Raw genomic sequence first — 19,182 nt, 5'->3', positions numbered from 1 at the left:
TGCAATATATTATAAAACTCATCTCTTCCCTCAAAATCACGCTTTTTGCCATTATATAATAATTAATAACATAAAAAGTTTTTAAATAAAGTATCATAACAGATGGCGCTATACACAATTTTAAATTCTTTTGCCCGGAAAGTTATGCAACTCGTTGCTGGATTTTCTAGATACAGTATCTAAGAACCAATAAAACAAAAAGAATTAAATATGTTTTACGAATTAAACAGCAATCTTATAATTATACATATTTTAATTATAATAATTAAATAACAATTTAAAATTCCAATTAATAAAATTCTTTAAAAATTATTCAATTGGTTATTTATTTTCTTATTAAAAAAAATACCGTAAAATTAGGAAATTTAATTAAATATTTACAGTGATTAAGTAATAACTTTTGTCAGATAAATAATATAATCAATGGATTGCTTAAATGGTTAAAACAACTGATAAATTATATCAGTAAAAAAAAAAATATTAAATATTTTTATTAATAAAAATAATCTAAAAAAATAAACTTATTCTGGATACAATAACTCAATATTTCAATTCAATAATTCTAAATTTTACCCCCTTTTTTTAAAAGTAAAATCAGATCAACAGCCTTCATTATAAAATCTTCTATAGTTTACTCTTTTTAATTCTAAATTAAGAATAATTCTTTAAGTTTCCAATAATATTGGCCAATTTCCAAGGATTTCCAGCCAATTCTTTATTTTTGTTTTTCTAAATTTTAAGGATTTGAATCTTATAAGTTGGACTGAATCCAATTCATCTTTCCTGATTCTAGAAATTGGCTTAAATCCAAACATCCTAAATATAGCATCAATAGTCCAATAGGATTCCAGAAGAAAAAATAAATAAAATCATGGAGATATTTCTATAACATTATATTTTATATGAATAAAATGTTGAAAATTATTAATTTTTTTAATTTATGAACTTATCTTTAAAAAGACATTTACAGACAAAGCATATATTAATTTAATATTCATTTTCAGGGGGAATAAAAATCTGTATGAATCATAATTCACACATATTTTTCCCCTGAAAATAGGAAACATTTCAAAATAATTATGAAATGTTGATAGTTTATAAATAAATAATCAAGAGTCAGGCATTTTATCTTGTCAAATATTAAATTTTTCTAAGATCTTGTGAAAATATATTCAGGAGAGATAAAATTCCATGTTTTTCTAACTGAAACTACAAGAGAATAAACACCATTTTATTAATATAAATTACAAATTTCTTCTCTACAGGAAATGATGAAACTATTCATAAAAGAAAGTACCACCGAAGAAAGCATAAAAGATCATTTTTCACTTAGGAACAAACTAATCAATGGTTCCAAATAGTTAATTTTAAGGGGGGTTAATTCAAAAATAAGACCTGTAATTTTAGCTCAAAGATGTTTAACAATGGGAAGAATATTTAAGCAATGTCAAAATCCTTTTAAGGAGTCTTCCAACTGAATTATTATTCATCTTTGAAGATATATTATTATTGTCTGCCTGATTTGTTCAACTATTTTATTAAGAATTATCTAATATTTTGAAAAATTTATGAAGCAGTGACTTCAAAAATTGAGAAGATTTGAATTTACTTATTATAATATAAAACTGGAATTGAAAATTCATTTTTAATACAAATTTATTTATTTAACAACGTGCAAATTCATTAAAGTCTTATTCACAGTAAAAGATTAAATTAAAATAAATAAAGTTAGATAATCAAGGATAGCACATTAAAAAAAAATCCAACAGCGAGTTGCATAACTTTCCTGGCAGAGGATTTAAAATTACGTGTAGCGCCATCTGTTATATTTTATTACAAAATTTTTTATATTATTAATTATTATAAAATGGCAAAAAGTTTAATTTTGAGGGTAGAGATAAGTTTTATAATATATTGAAAATGCTAATAACGAGTAAAATCATTAAGTGAGAGACTACTTGAGTTACGACACATGACCTCCCCACCCCTTGACCTTTAACCACCAAAATTTAACGGCATCAATACCTCTAATACACCAACCTCCCTGCAAAATTTCAGAAATATTCGACAAAAAGCACAGGAGTTATTAAGCTTCGAAGACGGCGAAGAAAGTTGTGATCCCCACACACACTAATACAGAAAAATCCCCAATTTTTTCTGCATTTCTCGACGTTTCAAGGTCCCCTGAATCCAAAAATGTAAAATCTTGGGGGTGGGCATTTTTTGATCGATTGCCATACTATATATAACAGCCGGGAAAGTAAAAATACATATTTACTAATATTAAGTTCTCAAAAATATAAGAATTTATGTTAAAATCAGATTAAAATTTTAAAGCCAATTATAAAATCGTGTACTTATTATTCAATTATTTACATAAACATAAATTACGTTCATTTTTCACTTATTTATTATTATTATTTTTTTTAATTAAGCAAACAAAATAAATTATATTTAGCAAGAGAATTTCACTTAAAGATCAACGAATAGAGTAAAACCTGTGTAAGCCGGAATCGCACGGTACCGAATATTTGGTAGGTTTCCGTTTAGATAGATTTAACACAGAAAATCGCTAGGTCCGAAGAATTCTTCCAGTTTAGGCAAGGGTCCGTTTTACCAAGGTTCCATTTTGAACAGGTTTTACTGTGATTGTTTTAATTTTAATATACTTTTAATAATAAAAAACTGCTTACACATACATCACTACAGCGCATTCACACACACACATTTGTAGTGTTTATCGGGTTTTGGGATGGAACAACCCCTCTAAAACCCGATAAAACACTACAAATTAATCTTAATTAGAAGTGGATGAAATTTGAGTTGCAATATTTGAGGACATTATACAAAGTAAGGTAAATAAAAGAGCTTAATTTTAAAAAAAAACAATAAATTTTTCTTTAGCAAAAAACTCTTTAAAAAACACTTAAAATTTGGAGAAAATTAAAATCAAATATCTATAATTTATAAAAAATTAGCGTAGAAGAAAACTGCATTTTTTAAAATGAAAATTCTGGAGAGAGAAGAAGAAAATGTAAGCAAGAAAACAGCAATTACTCAGCTTCAAAGCTTATGAAAAGTAAGGAATATTTATTTGTGATGAAATGTATTTGCAGAAGATTAAATTCTCTATGAGTAGAAGAGATAAATTATTATAAAACATGATCTACATCATAATAAATATTGTAATTTGTGCTACATTTATGCGGATTATAACGCTGAATATTATTATAGATCAACTACACTTTCAAAATAAAATCCCTTTTAGAGACTTTCCTTTTTTTTTTTCTTTTCTTTCGTTATTTTGTAAAATTTTATTCAAATATATTCCAGATAAATCAGTAAATATGTAAATATTTAAATGAATAAAAAAAAAGTTATATAACTTATCTTTTTCGATAAATTATTAATTGTTCGTAATCGGTACACGAGTTTTGTTGATCGGAAAGCTGGCAATCAATATACGATAAAACCTGTCTAAAACGGAAACCTTCCTAAACGGGAAAAATATACCGAATATTTTCCCCGGTTTGCGGGTTATTTTTTAACATAGAAAATCGCTCCGTTCTGGAGAATTTTTCCTGTTGAGGCAGGTTTCTTTTTTATTCATGCTCTATTTTAGAGATGTTTTATTGTATCACGTTATTAGGTAAAGGGTTCTTTCTTATCGTTCAACGTATCCGCACGAAATTTGGCACGTGAATATTCTTCAACGTGATAGAAAAAGTATTGTTGTGGTCCCCACTCCCCAATCATTCCTCTTAAGCAATTTTTGGGGGTTTTGTAGTTTCGTTATTGTAAATACTCGGGTGAATAAATGTATATTTTGGTTACTAGGAATCACCCTCTCCCAATCCAACTTCACCAAACCTTCATCTCTTCAAAAGCCTGAACAATTCGGGGCACACGCAGCTAGTTTTTAGTATACCTATTTAAAAAAAATCTTGAAAATGAAAATTTACATACTAAATTCTGATATTTTTCACTTAAATTGTCGAAAATCAAGTGTAATACATCTGTGAATCGTCGTTTTTAAAAGAAATCGAGTGGAAATTCACATAAAAAGGTAATAAAATTAACGAATTCGTCTCACTTAAAAATCAATTTTTATGTTTTTTTTTAAAGTAATTAAAAACGTTTATACACTTCTTTCTTTATTCTACCATTATAAAAAAACTCTCGAATCAATCTTAAAATAATTTCCATTTTTTTAAAAAACTAATTTAGAAAGTCTAGTTTTTTTCTAATCTGTAACGAGAACAAGGTCAGAAACGGTCCATAAACTCTGAAAAAATATATATAAAATTCGGTAATTATATAAAGAATTACTGTAAATATACATTTTAAAGAAGGAAATTATTGAAAGAACGCCCAGTATATGTTACAGAATAATTCTTAAGAATCCATATATGTTAATTGAAAGAGGATTTCAGTTTGTTCGACTTAGTTTGAGTAAACGCATGGGGCTAAAAATAAGGTTCAAGTATCAAATTAAAGCTCTTGCCCCGTAGATGATGCCACTGAGGTGAGATTTCAGAAAGACGCAATGGTTCAAGCGTGGCGAAGTTGGTAGATTTACAATGTTAAGACTATGGAATAAACATGTCAAGGTTCCACCTCCTGTTAACTTTAGCCAAAACAATTTTTTTGCGTATGTGTTTTGCAGTTTTGTTGTTGTAAATACTGAGGCCAATTTATGTATGTTTTAGTTACTAAGACCAGTTTTATTACCCTCTCCCAACTCAGTTTTATCAATCTCTCACCCGCACACCAATGGTGGAGTGGATAAAACCGATTTTTCAGTGTTTATAGAACCTGTTCAAAACGGAATCCTGCCTAATTTTCAGTGCCGCGAGTCCGGTTTACACAGGTTTCACTGTAATAGAATCCTTTTACCAATGACCATTTCATCGTAAAACCTTGGAGGTATATGAAAAATATAATATACAGGTATATTAAGAATACGGCAAACATTTCCCGTTACTTTTACAGTATTATTCATAAATTTGTCTCAAAATAACAGCATATTTTTGAAGCTATACCATTGTCTGAAGCTTATTGTTTATATTTGAATAGGTCATATTTAATAATCAATTTTTCACACCAACAACTTCTAGACAAGTAACAAAAATTTTCCTGGTGCCGACATTCATTACTGCAAATGGCAATTACGCTTTTGTAGAAAAAAAATTGAAAAATTAATAGCAGATTTCACTTAAATGGCTAAAATTACATAAATGTTTCTTGTAACACAATTTAATTTGCTATATTCTTCATTATTATTAACATTGCAATTCTGTGCCAAACAGGAAGCCCAGTAAAACAGTTTGGGTCCTCTCTGTGTCTGGAACAAGGGCCTAAGTTTAATATTTAACGTTTAAAACAATTTATTTAAAATTCCTTTCTATGAATGGCGAAAAATTTACTTTTATTTGTATATTTTTTATGGTTTTCGACCCTAAACTTTTGACTAGTCAGTGCTTCATATCTCATCCCTCTCAAGTCCAGATCACATGTTTATTAACAGAATAAATCAGTGTTATTAAAATATAATTGACAGTCCTATCAAATATTTTAAAACCTGGTAAAGAAGTGCTAACAAAGTAATAATATTTGCTTTTCAACTGTTGAAAAACAATTGATAACGAGAACGAGTTGAAGTAGTTATATTGATTTCTGAAGAGCTGTACAGAATTAAGTACAGCTCTTATAAGTCGCGAATTATTCCTTTTAAGTACAAAATTAAGTAAAAAATAAAGTACAAAAGGATTAAATACAAAATTAAGTGTACAAAATTTAATAGGATTTTTAAATTTTTCTGCACTTAATTTTATACTTAAAAAGGGATAATTCTGACTTATCAGCTTTATATATTAATTAATTAATATAATAATTGACAATTTTTAACTAAATTTTAACGAAAAATATATAAATTACAAGTTGGAAAAAAGGATAGATTTAATTCATTTTAATGATAACAGATGCATTTTTAATTAGTTAATAATATCAGGAGTATAAAAGCTCCTCTAAACATGGAATTTCAATTAACTGTAATTAAAGATAACAACATAATTTAAATGCAAATAATTACAAATAAAGCCGTAAATTATTATTACAAACCAATGTTAATTATTAAAATACGAGACTCGTTAATAGAAATTTATATATATATATAAAACTTTTATATTTGATAGATTTTATAAACACTATAATAATATAAAAAAATCGATAAAATATAATCCTTAAAAAATAGCTGCGCGTGCCGGTGTTTATTCCGGTTTTGAGGGGATGGAGATTGGTAAGGTGGGTTAGAAGAGAGGTGATAAAAACAATGGTCTTAGTAACTGAAATGTACTACTGTACATTTATTGACCCGAGTAATTCACAACAGTGAAACTACAAACAGAAGAAAATGCTCGGGATTAAGTTAAAAGGTGGGCTTTAGGGTCGTTGGGAGGTGGTGACCCCCACACTATTTTACTGGTGTAGAGTGTTCGGTGGCGCGTTATACTATGAGCGATTTCATGGGGCCCTCCCATAAACAGGTGGTTCCAAACCAATCTTTTATAAGAAAATTCCCGAAGAAAGTCAACACTGTATATGGTGCCTCCTAATTCAAATTTGCCTAGGCCCCATGAAGCTATATGAGAATATTCGTGTTAAATTTAGTGCGAAAACGTCGAACGGTATAGAAGTCTTTACCTAACATACATACATATTTTGGCTTTTATATATATATAGAGAGAGATTTTAGATCATTTTTATCGATTTCTATAAAACAGAGGTTTCTAACCTTCTTTTCTATCGACCCCTTTTGAAAAAAAATTTTTCCCCATCGATTCCCTTCAATATTATATTATATATAAATATACATGCAACAGTCTCCTATATAATTTTTAGAAGGTATTTTTGTATATTTACTTAAGAGCAAAACAAATATATATATATATATAGGCTATATATAAATTTTAAACCTTTTTCTCCTCTTTCTTTCAAAATTTAATATTAATTAATTAAAAATAAAAGATCATTTTTTCGATATTTTAATCGCAATTTTTTTTAAAGATTTCTCATCAATTAAAAACTTGGCATTCCAATGTCCTGATATGCATTTTCAAACAATTTTTTCGGTGTTTTCTACTTTAATTATCAAGGGATAATATCTTAATTATACGATCAAATTATCTCCAGTGGTGGAACGTGATCGGGAAAACATACTGTAACGAATGCAACATTTAGATTTAATATACACACAAACAATCGCCTTTACACAATGAACAACAACACTACTAAAGACGTCACTTCTTGTAGATAAATTACAATTAAAAAAAATGAAAGTAAAATGCGATGTATACATCGAGAAAGAGATGATTACTTTCTAAAAACAAAACATTCTTTCACATTTTTTTTTTTACATGCAAAGACCATATGCTCACTACAACTCAATCTTGCAGAACCTGGGGGGAAAAAAACAAAATCCGAAATTTGTTTTTGTGGTACATTTTATTAAATATCGAATTAATCCAAAAAGTAGTGGATATAAAAATTCGAAAACGGATTTAATTAGCTTTCATTTAATATCAAAACCATTTAAATACGTGTATAATTAGTGGAGTTATTTATTAAAATCGTAGATCAAGATGAAACGAAAATTACTAAACTGTCTGCCATTTTTAATTTAACCTCGGAGTAATCCTCCTGACTCTATTTATGGCCCAAAAAGGCCACAAAAATGCATTAAAATCTGAAATTTTATGGAGGTCTCACGTATTATTTCAGATAATATTTGGTACACGGTTGTAAAACAACCTTTACAATATATTTTTTAAATATTTTATCGCATGTATATTTACACAAACTATATTAATAAACCTATCATTCGGTTATAAAATTATAAAATAAAACACATTTAAAATATATATATATTATTATATTAAAAATTAATAAAAATATCTTCTAAATACAAATTAATTTTAAATGTAATTAAGTAAATGATACAACTGCATTGCTGAAGTTTATTGAAGTGACTCAAAGGAATATTTGTTGACTCATAGAAAACGTGTGTTGTCAAGTTATACTTTTCTAATAAATAATTAAATTTTACTTGATATATAAGATATACACGTGTTGTATACTGACAATACAAAACTTAATATAATCTAAATACATCCAAAAAAAGAATTTATGAAGAAATCGCGTGTATATTATTGTTATTTTCCTTTAATTCTCCGGGATTTTCCTTCATTGACGTGTTATTCTTTTGAATATAATAATCAACTTTCTTGAAAAATCCATAAAGTTAAAACGGAAGTTTATTTTTGTATATAAATATTCTCTCTTTAGTCAAATAAATTACGTAGCTCGGTTATAAAATATAATAATAAACAAGAATAGGATCTTCGAAATGTTATAAAACATCCTTGAAATTATATAAAAATAAATTTTAAGTAAATATTCGAATATAAATATGTTTTATACTCTCATAAAAATAAATCTATTCAGAAGAAAATTGATTTTAAAAATTTTATGATCCAATCATTATAAATTATGAAATTTTAATTGGATCAAAATCTTGATATAAAAGGAGTAATTCATAATATTTACAATTATATACTAAAATCAAAATTTATTTTCACACTCCAAGTGATAGGTATGCTGGGGTGGGGCGTGGAAGATTCGCTTTCTGATCACCTGCGTGTCACTATATACAAGGGCATTTGCCTTGCATGCAACGTTAATGATTCTGTTAAGCTGCGGGATGATATGCAGGTTTGCGTTACACCCAATAAGGCCTCTAGCTCTTTCATGCCAAAGACCAAACATGAATAGCAATTTAAAAAAGTTTCCTCCTTATGATTTAGTGAGAAGTGAATTTTTTTCGGCATTAATTTATTAATTAATAATTCATGAGAAATATTTTAAATGCTATAAATTTTTCGATAAAAATATATTTTATAATAATAATAATAATAATATTCTACTCTAACCATTTAGTAAATAACGTAATTACTATAATATAACGGCACAGTCGAAGCAGGAAGATAATTTGTCCCTGATGTTACATCCTTTATCATTCAACTCAATTAGGAAATAAAGTAAAGTTCCCATAGATGTTAAATATCTAATCAGTTATTTAAAATACATGTTAATATCAATGCCATATTTATGAATGCTGCTTTCTGATTCAAATACATAAAGTCAAAATTATGAATTTTCCAATTTAATTAGCTATCGAAATCAATAAATCTTGTAATTTATCTCAACTTTCCGCTTATATAATAGAAAAAATGTTTAATAATTCCAAAAATAGCTTAAATTAGAGGGTATACATGACTGAACAGCCTTCTGTTTTTTTTTTTTTTTTTTTTTTTTATATTTACACATTAATCATAATGATAACGGCTTAAACGCCCACAGGACGGAACAGTATGTGTGTGATATAGCCACAAGTTGAGGGCTTGTAATATATTCTGTTATAGAATTAATATCTATCAGAGAACCCACAATCTAAACAATGGGCAGATCAGCCCTATTTAAATCAGATTTTTAATCTAAAAACATTCTCACTTTTCTTCAGTTTTTTGTTAAATGCTTACTATAAATATAATTTCAAGATTTCACAGTTATTATGTCTAATAAATTACAATGTGTAATATATATTTCAAATCACTCTTTCAGCAAGTTACTTCAGGGAATAATATTTATGTCAGAAGCTGTTCACTGAAGTGTAGACTATAAAATATCAATAAATCGTTACAATTTCTAAGAGATTCGATTTAAAACTTCCTATTTCTAAGAAATAGGTTCTGCATGAAGAGTTACTGTGCATAAATATTTTACTATTACAGGCTAAAAATATGTTATATGCATTACCTAAACGTATACGTTATATCCTTAACAATTAAATTAAAAAAATAATATTTAAATTATTGTAAAAAATCCTGTGTTATTTGTGTAGAGAGAAAACAAAATCGCGGAATACTTCTAGATTTTCTACAAAATCTAGCTGAAGATATTCCTTCTATTCTTAAATACGCTACTTGGTAGCTTGAGTGAGGTTTTGGAAGAGGGCGATTTGCACGGTTCTCACCCCATTCGTTCCTCCAAGCTAAAATCGATACTACACTCCTCGTACGTTATAAACGTGTTTATAAAACTTCGATTAAATTATATCCCGCCGGAAAAAATTCATTAAAAAAAATGAAATTTTAATGGCTAAAATTTCGATGCCCTTTTCCAAATTTCATAAAAACAACTTTAAATTCCACGGTATAAAACTGTCATCTTTCATTTTTTTTGTAAACGTCTATGACATTTTTTATACATAAAAAAAAATTTATGATGACAATTATTAATTAATTTAAAACTTAAACAATTCGAAAGGGCAGATTCCCAAATTATTATTATGTGGGCATAGGAGCGATTAATTTTTCAAAGAAATTTAAATTAGCGGAAGTCATCGAGACGAGAATATTATTCTCAACCTCAGTTGTCATTCTATTGATTGTTACGTAGTATCACGTGTCAGTCTAACGCGCAACACTAAACATAGTTGCCTAGCAACAGCCGGTCCTATTCTCGTGGTTGGGGGTGAAGAATTTTATTTTATTTTTTTCCAACGCAATAAAAAAAAATATGGACGTGTTCTTCTGGGCTAAACTTTATGCACATGTATGTAATCAATCAAAGAAAAAACACCCTAGTGTTTCAAGCTCCGGATGAGAAAAATATCTCATACATTAATAAATGATGCTGTATACAGTACTTAGTTCTTCTCTTCGGCACTTACCTCAAGATAAGCGCTGTTGCTTGGATCAAACGTAGCGTTGACATAACTGAAAGTAATGTCCACGTGAGGGAATGCATGAAACCAATTGGCTACCTGTGAAATGTTGTACTTTTGATTGGCGTATTGTTGCATTGCAAATATGGTTAGTAAAGCGCATCAATGATTCAATCTGCAAAGAACAACAAACGAAAAAAGAAAAAGAAAATTATTACAAATGATTAATGCAGTCGTTATCATTAATTTAATTTATCTACATTAAAACTAATGTGTACAAATTTATTAAAAATTAAAGGGCAAATATTTAGGTTGCTACAGGATAAAACTGCAAGATTGTCACTTATCTCTTTTGTAAGTTTTAGTAATGTAAAGTCGTTATTTAATTATTAAAAAAAAATAGCATTTTTATGTGAAGCTATTAACGAGATGCAGCACTTAAAAATAAGAAAAATTTGACACATTTGCATTTGTACTTTATTTATTTTTTTTGTCTTCAGTACTTATGAATATTTCTTTCGAATCTCATACTTAATTTATCTACAATAATTATAATTAACTGTAACTAATTAGATATTTAAGTGTAATTTAATTAAATTTATTTGTACAAATAAATTTAATTAAAATAAAAAAACTGTTTATTGTAGTTCAAATAAAATTACTTGAACTACAATAAGCAGTTTCATATGCATAACCAAAACTTAAAATCTATAGTAATTTATTTCATATGCTTATACACATGTTTATTTTAGACTATATTAAAATCACATTTGCTTATATAAAATTATTTGAAAAATTTATTCTAGTAAATAAATAAAATATATATAATATATTTTATTTAAAATCATATTTAAAATGATAAATATTTAAAGAGCATTTCATATAATTCTTTAAAATATTCTTTTATACATACACATAAAAAATTTTAGTAAATCTATTTTGTTCAAATTCCTATATTTACTACAGAAAAAAAAAATCGAAAACAGTTTAGTAAGGAACAAAGAAATATTGCTGTCATACTCCCCTGTATGAATTTTGCTTTTGTAAATACAGTACTGAATAATGTCAACAAATCCTCCAAGCTTTATTTGAATAACATTTTTATTTACTTTATATATGTATATAAACGTTATTCAGCAATATTTAACATTCCAATAATTTATTAAATAATAGCTATAAAAAGAAATAAGAAAAATCCTTTAATATTTCATAATGATAATTAGATATAAATATTATACAGTATACTTGCTTGTACTACTCATTCATCATTCTTAGAAAAATATTTTAAAGTACTTTGTATAATTATTTATCTTTTTATTGCATGTAGTGACTAATTATATGATACAAAACTATTCTTTACAATGTGTAAAAACTCTCTAAATTACACGTTTAAATTAAAAGTGTGAGAGTTCATGCGCTAATTAACTTATTTGTCTGACTTCTACTCTGGCAAGTTAATTCATAACTTTTTATTCGTTGACCTACTAACCCTCTTGTTAAAAAATAACAGGAGTGTTTTCATTACTACAAATAGATATTGTACTCTTGTTTAATAATGACATTTATAGAAAATTGAAACCATTTATCAGATTTGAACTTAAAAAAAAAATCATATTATTAATTGGAAATGTCATAAAAATATGAAATTAATTTTATGATTTCTCTTAAATATTTATTTGTAATAAATGCTGTGTTTTGATATCTAATTAAGAAATGCCTGTTGTAATAAATAAATCTCTAAATTTAAATTTTATTAACTTATAAGCCCATCTAACACTAAAATGTAATCCACAGTGCTAATGTTTTGGAATTATATTTTAAATATTTTGAGTAGTTCTTGAGCACTGACCCAAACTGAACGTCAGTGCCGTACTTAACACAGTCAAAGATTTCAAAACGAAAAGCGGCACTTGGAGAATTCTTTGACGCATAGCCCGAGGCTGGCGCCATAATCATACTTAAAACATTTATAAAATAAATGACAAAAGTAATTCTTTTTTCCTCGTACGTAATTACAACTCGATAAATCATAACTCTCTCGTGTAAAATGACTATTAAGTTTCTCTGTTGGAAGTTCTTGCGAGTTGTGTTGACATTAAATCTGACAATCAATACAAAACACTGGCACAAATAACGTTCGTACTATTTACGAATAACGTCGTTAAAACACTTTCGTGATTTTCGATAAAATTATATGCTTACATTTAAAAAAATGCCTCAAAATTAATCGATAGCGTTAAAAAAAGACGAAGAAGAAAAAAAAACACGGAATCAATTCGTTTCTACTCTAAATTCATCCCTATTAATACAGATCCAAAACACGTGTACTGTACGTAGATTTTTAATTTTTTAAAGTGTTGCCAGTTAGTATCATTACCATGGAAACAAACAAAAAACAACAAATATACATATTAGACGCGGCATGTAACATATCGAACGGTAGTAGCGCTTTTTTTTCAAACTTAATTTACCGCTTTATTATCGCTCTATATTCCCTTAATAATTAAAATAATTGACAAACAACAGCATCCTTAATCAATATTATAAGGGTATTAAAGCCGAAAGGTTAAATCAATAGTTTAATGGCGCTAAACGATTTTTCCCCGTTATCCCGCACCGTAGGGGAATGGGGATTTTTTCTTTTAATGACTCATAATTGGGAATAAATCGATCCGATTATGGTTTAATCATATAAAGGCGAATATAAGAACAGAATTTAAAGATGAGGTCGTTACACCCCGAAAACGCCATCAATCGATACGCGATTTTACGATAACTCGATGCCGTGTGTGTGTGTGTGTGTATGTGATGTGTGGTGTGTGGAGTGTGTGTGTCTGTCCGTGTGTGTGTATAGATTCACATGGGAATTTGATAAGAACGATCGATCCCGCGAAAGATTGTGTATTAATAATAAGATGTCATCGCTAAATTGCCTGCAAAACGTCATTTTATAAGCGAACAAAGCGGAATTGGCTTACCTTAAACCGTTTATCATATTCCGTATAAACGACATGAAAAGCGGCGTTTCTGCTACAGTGTCACCGACTGGCACTAATCCAAAAGAGTCGAGGTCGGTATAAGAATTTTTTGATGCTTTACTACATTCCAATCGAGATCTCATCTCATTCTCATCATTTCTCACAGATCGTAACTCGAACGCTTCTGGCATCGACCAGTAACAAGTAAAGAAGAAAGCTTAAAAAAAACACATCCTACCTTCCCTTCTATCATTCATACTAGCGACATCTGATGGGCGATATCCGAATTCAGCCGCCTCTTTATTTATTTATTTATTTTAATAGTAATAAAAAAGTTATTAACGAATGTTTTTAATTAAAATTTTTATATTTAAAAAAAAGACGCAAAATTAATTATATTATTAAAATGACAAGCGACCGTGAGTTTAATTTTACTGTTTCCTTTCGAGCAATGACATCCCGGATAATTTATCACGTGACGTAATATATCTTTATCTGCTGTGTAATATTTATTTTTAAAAAATTGATTTTATTTTATTTATTTTTTTATTTAAAAATCAAATTTAACGCAATATAATTTTTATTAAGTTATATAAATTATGTAATATATTTATAATTTGAATTTAGTCGATTTTAATGAATTTTATTATAATAACAAGTTTTTTTTTAAATTAGGAAAAAAAATATTTAACAAATTTAATTTTTGCTTATTATAATTTAAAATTTTAACTAATTTTTAAAAATTTTGCGCTGTCTTTAATTAATTAATTAATTAATAACCTATCGAATAATGATCGCCACGTTACTGCGGTCTATCCACGTAGTTCGCGGTCTACAGATTGCAGAACCGATACATTTATTAGAATCATAAACATTACATTAATTTACTGAAAATATAATACTTTGTCTACAACGAAAGTCATATAATAATTCTAAAAATCTCATACAAGGCTTTACATAAATAGAATTTTGTAGGATTCATACATTTCTCCATTACTTCATTTTTCAAATTCCTTAGAGGAATGTCTCCACACATGCAAAATGGCATCAAATTATTTTCTCCATAAATCTTTTAATATTTTTTGAAAGATTGAAGTGTCTCAATTTTCAAATTTGGCTTCAATATATATATACATTGAACTTATATAACTTTTGTAATCAGATATACTGTATATTATTTTGATAAGTGGAGCAGATGTTATGTAGCAGTTAATAAAATATGCTGAGATAAATATGTATTTTTTAATTATAATAAATGTTCTGAATAGTTATAAAGTTGATGTTTACTTCTGAGTAAATGCCAATAATAATACTCATTAAATAGTTCATTATATTTCAATAGATCCATAATAATATTGCAATAAAATGTAATGTTATTAAGTGTGTATCAAAATTATAAGTCTATGAGAATTCTGATACAGTAATTAACTCATTAAGTCACACTCTAAATATAAATAGTGCAATGAATAATCTTGTATCAGTTACAATTTACATGTTGTAGCAATTGTAACTGCTACAAGAGAATTCATTGCACTATTTATTGAAATATTCAGCAAATGCTTGTTCATTTAAATGCATGCTAATTTATATTAATTATAATTACTGTATGAAAAAATATCCATGGACTCTAATGGATCGCTAATCCATGGATTGGATCTCTTCCATCAATCCATGGATTGATGCTTCCATCAATTCTATCAAGATTGCCCTCTTTATTGTAATGTAGATATCCACAACAGTAATTACAATATACATTGTGGATTTATAATAATTGCAGTTATTTAATCATAATCCACAATATTCATTGAAGATGTATGCTAATATTAATTATAATTGCCGAATGAAGGAAATTTTCATGGATTTTAACGATGGAAAGGCAACTCACAAGTTATTCAGTAAAACTAATTCAGTTTCCTGTTTAATTAGTATTAGATAAACAGTCGTAAACCGATATTAGCAATTAAAAAACTGTTATACAATATGACATTAAAGATTATGTTATAACCTTTAATGTCATATTGCATAAACGTTACTCTTAAATAATATGATTAACATTGTTTCGTTCGGATCTGAAAGAATATAATATTATTTAATTAAAATTTTAAAGTATAAATATAAATAAAAAAGAAATATACAATGAAAATAAATTAATTTTATTGCTTTCAACTAATAGTGTAACTACGGAGCTGCTTAGGAATCCGGGTCCTTTGCCTTTGTAAATAATTGAAGAAAAAATCAAATAAGTACAGGGAAAAGATTTTAATGTTATAAACGCTCTTATACACATGTACTGTAGCACTATGGATTAATTCAGAGTATTACATAACTCCAAATTGGATATTGATCCATGGTGCTACAGGGGTTTTCATGTTCTAACGATTCCACCAATATCGCTACTGATCTCAACTGGAAATTAATAAAAATTGTAATGGATACCTTGTGAATTATTTCAAGCATTGCAAATTTGGGTTTTTTTAAAAAAACTCTTTCGTCCTATGGGCACTGAAGGTCTTTTTAAGAAAATCCATTATGGGTTCTCCCAGATCCATAATGGGGTAGCCGGGTAGTAAGGGACAGGGCCCGATATATTTTTACTGACCACTCTCGAGGCTTTTTGACTTATCTGGATTCGAGTCCGGGTAACTTAATGCGGTAGGCTGCCAATTTAATCTCTTGGCCATCCGGCCATCTTTTATATACGGTGTAAAAGCAAAGCCCTAAGGCTATCGTGAAAAGTCTTAAAGATTACTAATTATAAACCTCAGATAGAAAAATTATATCAAATTAATAGCAGCAGGTTTCCCACAAAATATTTATTTCTATTATAATTATATTATTATTTTCTTTTTATTTTTATAGTATAGAGTTTATTGTTACTCAAATTAAATATTTAACCTTCCACCCTGCGAGCACCAAGACCTTTTTAGCAAGCTTATTAAGAGTTCGGCCAGGCCCACAGCATACAGGGTGTCTACTTAAACATCTATCAAGTAGCAAAAAAAAAGAGAGATCTTTCCAGCATTGCACAAATGTATGCACATGGTGCATACTTGTTCCAGCCCTAAAATAATCAAATGTAATCAATTTAAGACAATTTAGCATAACAGTTAGCATAAATAATCTCTGACTCTAAAGGATAAAAACAACATTGCAGAAATTGATACAAAAAAGTGAACTTTATTTTGTTAGAAAACGCCGATAGCCTTCGGCGGAAATACAAAGTTGTAAGGACCCGGACGGGGGTCGATTTGGAGGTCCGAATGGAGGTATTAACAAGATCTTAAAAATCTCCTTTTACAACACGAAAGGGAGAAATTAAAGGTCGCGATTAAACAAAAGTTCTTTTTATAAAATTTTAAAACGAAGGAAGAATGGTGTTGAAAAGACCATCGCTGGAAGAAGAAAAACGACACATGGAACATTTGAACTTTTTGTGCGGACTTGTTTCTCTCTCTTAGAAAGGTGTTACGCCTTATCATAAGAATTGTTGTAAGAGAATTTTTTTAATTTTATTAAACGGGTTAAAAGATGAAAGCCTGTCTCATAGAGTTTTTTCCACTCCCACACGATAGTCGTGACCGCGCGACGATCCTGAAAAAAGCACCCATGAGCTCACAAAGATATAGACAATTGTCTATATCTTTGATGGCATGCGATATTCCTAGTATCACCATTTCGCAGATCTCTTGTAGTTTCTCTCCAGTTCGGTAACACACGCAGAGTTGCTGGGTTCGCATCGTTCACCGACGTTTTTAGGTGACCCCACAAAAAGTCCGGAGGGGTCGAATCTGGTGAATGTGCTTGGCTAAGGAACAGGGCTATGTTGTCCTATCTAACGACTGTGAAACCGTTCTGCGAGCCACTGCTTGCAACCAACGGGAATGAGGTGGCGCGCCAGCGTGCTGGAATCAAACCTGGAACAGTTGGGACAATGGCAAGTTATCAACCAATCGGTCCAATTCGTTCAACATCGTGTTTAGGATGTTCAGATAGCGATTACATTTCAAGGTATAGTCAATGAATATGAGACCAAAAGGCTGCTCTTCTCAAATTTCACACCAGGCGTTTAGGGTAAAACGCATTCGCTGTCATGTATGTCGTATGCATTGTAGAGCACGCTTTGTCCAATGGTAAAAATTGTAACGATTATAAACTCCATTTCGGAAAAACAGTGCCTCGTCAGTTCGTAAAATGTGCTGAAGGAGTTGATGTTAAATTTACAGAATGACAAACTACATGTTGTACCACTCAAATAGCTGTGCGGCATCTTCTGTATTTGTGCTAATTGCAATAGTAGCAGAATGGGTGCATGTCATGGCCACATAATATTCGGTGTATTTTGTCTGCTGCTATCTAAACTGGAAGGCAGATACAAAATACACAGGATATTAATTATTCTAACCTAATCAATACTGAATGGACTGTAATTTTCAAAAATTGCAATCCGTAAACTTCCATTAACGTCCGTCTGTGGCTAGTCTGTCCTTCCTTAATCTTGAGAATGGAATTAGGTAAATAAAAGTCAAAACCGGATATGGAAAACTTAGGAACAGGAAGCCATGATTTACTACATATGAACTTCCGATTTGTATCGGAAGTCACGTTATTTCAATTCAAAAATTTTCTCTTGATTAGAGTTAGATAGATGACCGGTATGACTCTATTGTTAACAGGAAAAGTATGGTGTACTGGGCAAGATATTACCAAAATTGAGAGCATTGTGACGAGAAATCAAGCATGATATTAACCAAAATTGAGAGCATTATTTGTATTTTAGAACTAAAATACATAAATTGTCTATTTTTGTAGCCAGCATTATTCATTATTCACAATGAATAATTGCTCGTAAGATCTATTTTGTCCTCGAAAATATATTTTTAAGTGGGTTAGGATATGGATTTAATAGATATAATGAGAAATGTCAAAAAAGCACAAACAGAAGAGAAACATCACTTTTAAATGAATTAAAAATCTGGCAACGAATTGCGTAACTTTCCCGGCTTTTATGAGATTTTATCATAAAAAACTCTTTATAGTATTAATTATAATAAAATGGCAAAACTCTTAATTTTGAAGGTAGAAATGAGTTTTGTAAAAAAAAATTTAATTGTTAATAAGTAAAAATTTATATTAAGTCCGCCACTCTCGAGATATGATGCATGATTTTCCCTATATCTCTTAATCCGCTCAATCTTTAACATCAATGCCCCTTATATACAAGCTACCGTGCTGAATTTCATTTCTTAATCATTACTCCATCCTGAGATATTAAACGAAATAGACCCGAACATAAACACACATACATATATACATATCTAAAATCTTTTCCCGCTTTCTTGACTTTCTTGGGTTCAGGAGATCTCAAAACATGGAGATTTGCAAAAATTCGAAGGGTTAAATTTGATATGATTCCAATACTTT

General features: G+C 28.8%; 1 protein-coding gene across 10 annotated transcripts in view; it reads right to left on the bottom strand.

Annotated features, from left to right (window-relative positions):
* The window catches only part of LOC136978874 (protein tweety-like), a 142,489-nt gene extending 128,470 nt beyond the window's left edge, over nucleotides 1–14,019 (bottom strand). For 5 of the 10 annotated variants that reach the window (XM_067274698.1, XM_067274699.1, XM_067274700.1 and 2 more), the window contains exons 1-2: nucleotides 13,762–14,018; nucleotides 10,790–10,958 (exon numbers count right to left, since the gene is read on the bottom strand). In XM_067274698.1, coding sequence (XP_067130799.1) covers nucleotides 10,790–10,921 — 132 coding nt within the window. In that variant the 5' untranslated portion in view covers nucleotides 10,922–10,958; nucleotides 13,762–14,018. Of the gene's footprint in view, nucleotides 1–10,789; nucleotides 10,959–13,761 lie in introns of all 10 variants that reach the window. The other 5 variants (XM_067274704.1, XM_067274705.1, XM_067274706.1 and 2 more) reach the window with 2 other exon arrangements.
* Nucleotides 14,020–19,182: the final 5,163 nt, after the last annotated feature.

The sequence above is a fragment of the Centruroides vittatus genome, unplaced genomic scaffold (genome assembly GCF_030686945.1).
Source record: "Centruroides vittatus isolate TY-2023 unplaced genomic scaffold, ASM3068694v2 contig_559, whole genome shotgun sequence".
Classification (NCBI taxonomy): Eukaryota; Metazoa; Arthropoda; class Arachnida; order Scorpiones; family Buthidae; genus Centruroides; species Centruroides vittatus.
This window is presented reverse-complemented; position numbering and strand designations above follow the sequence as displayed.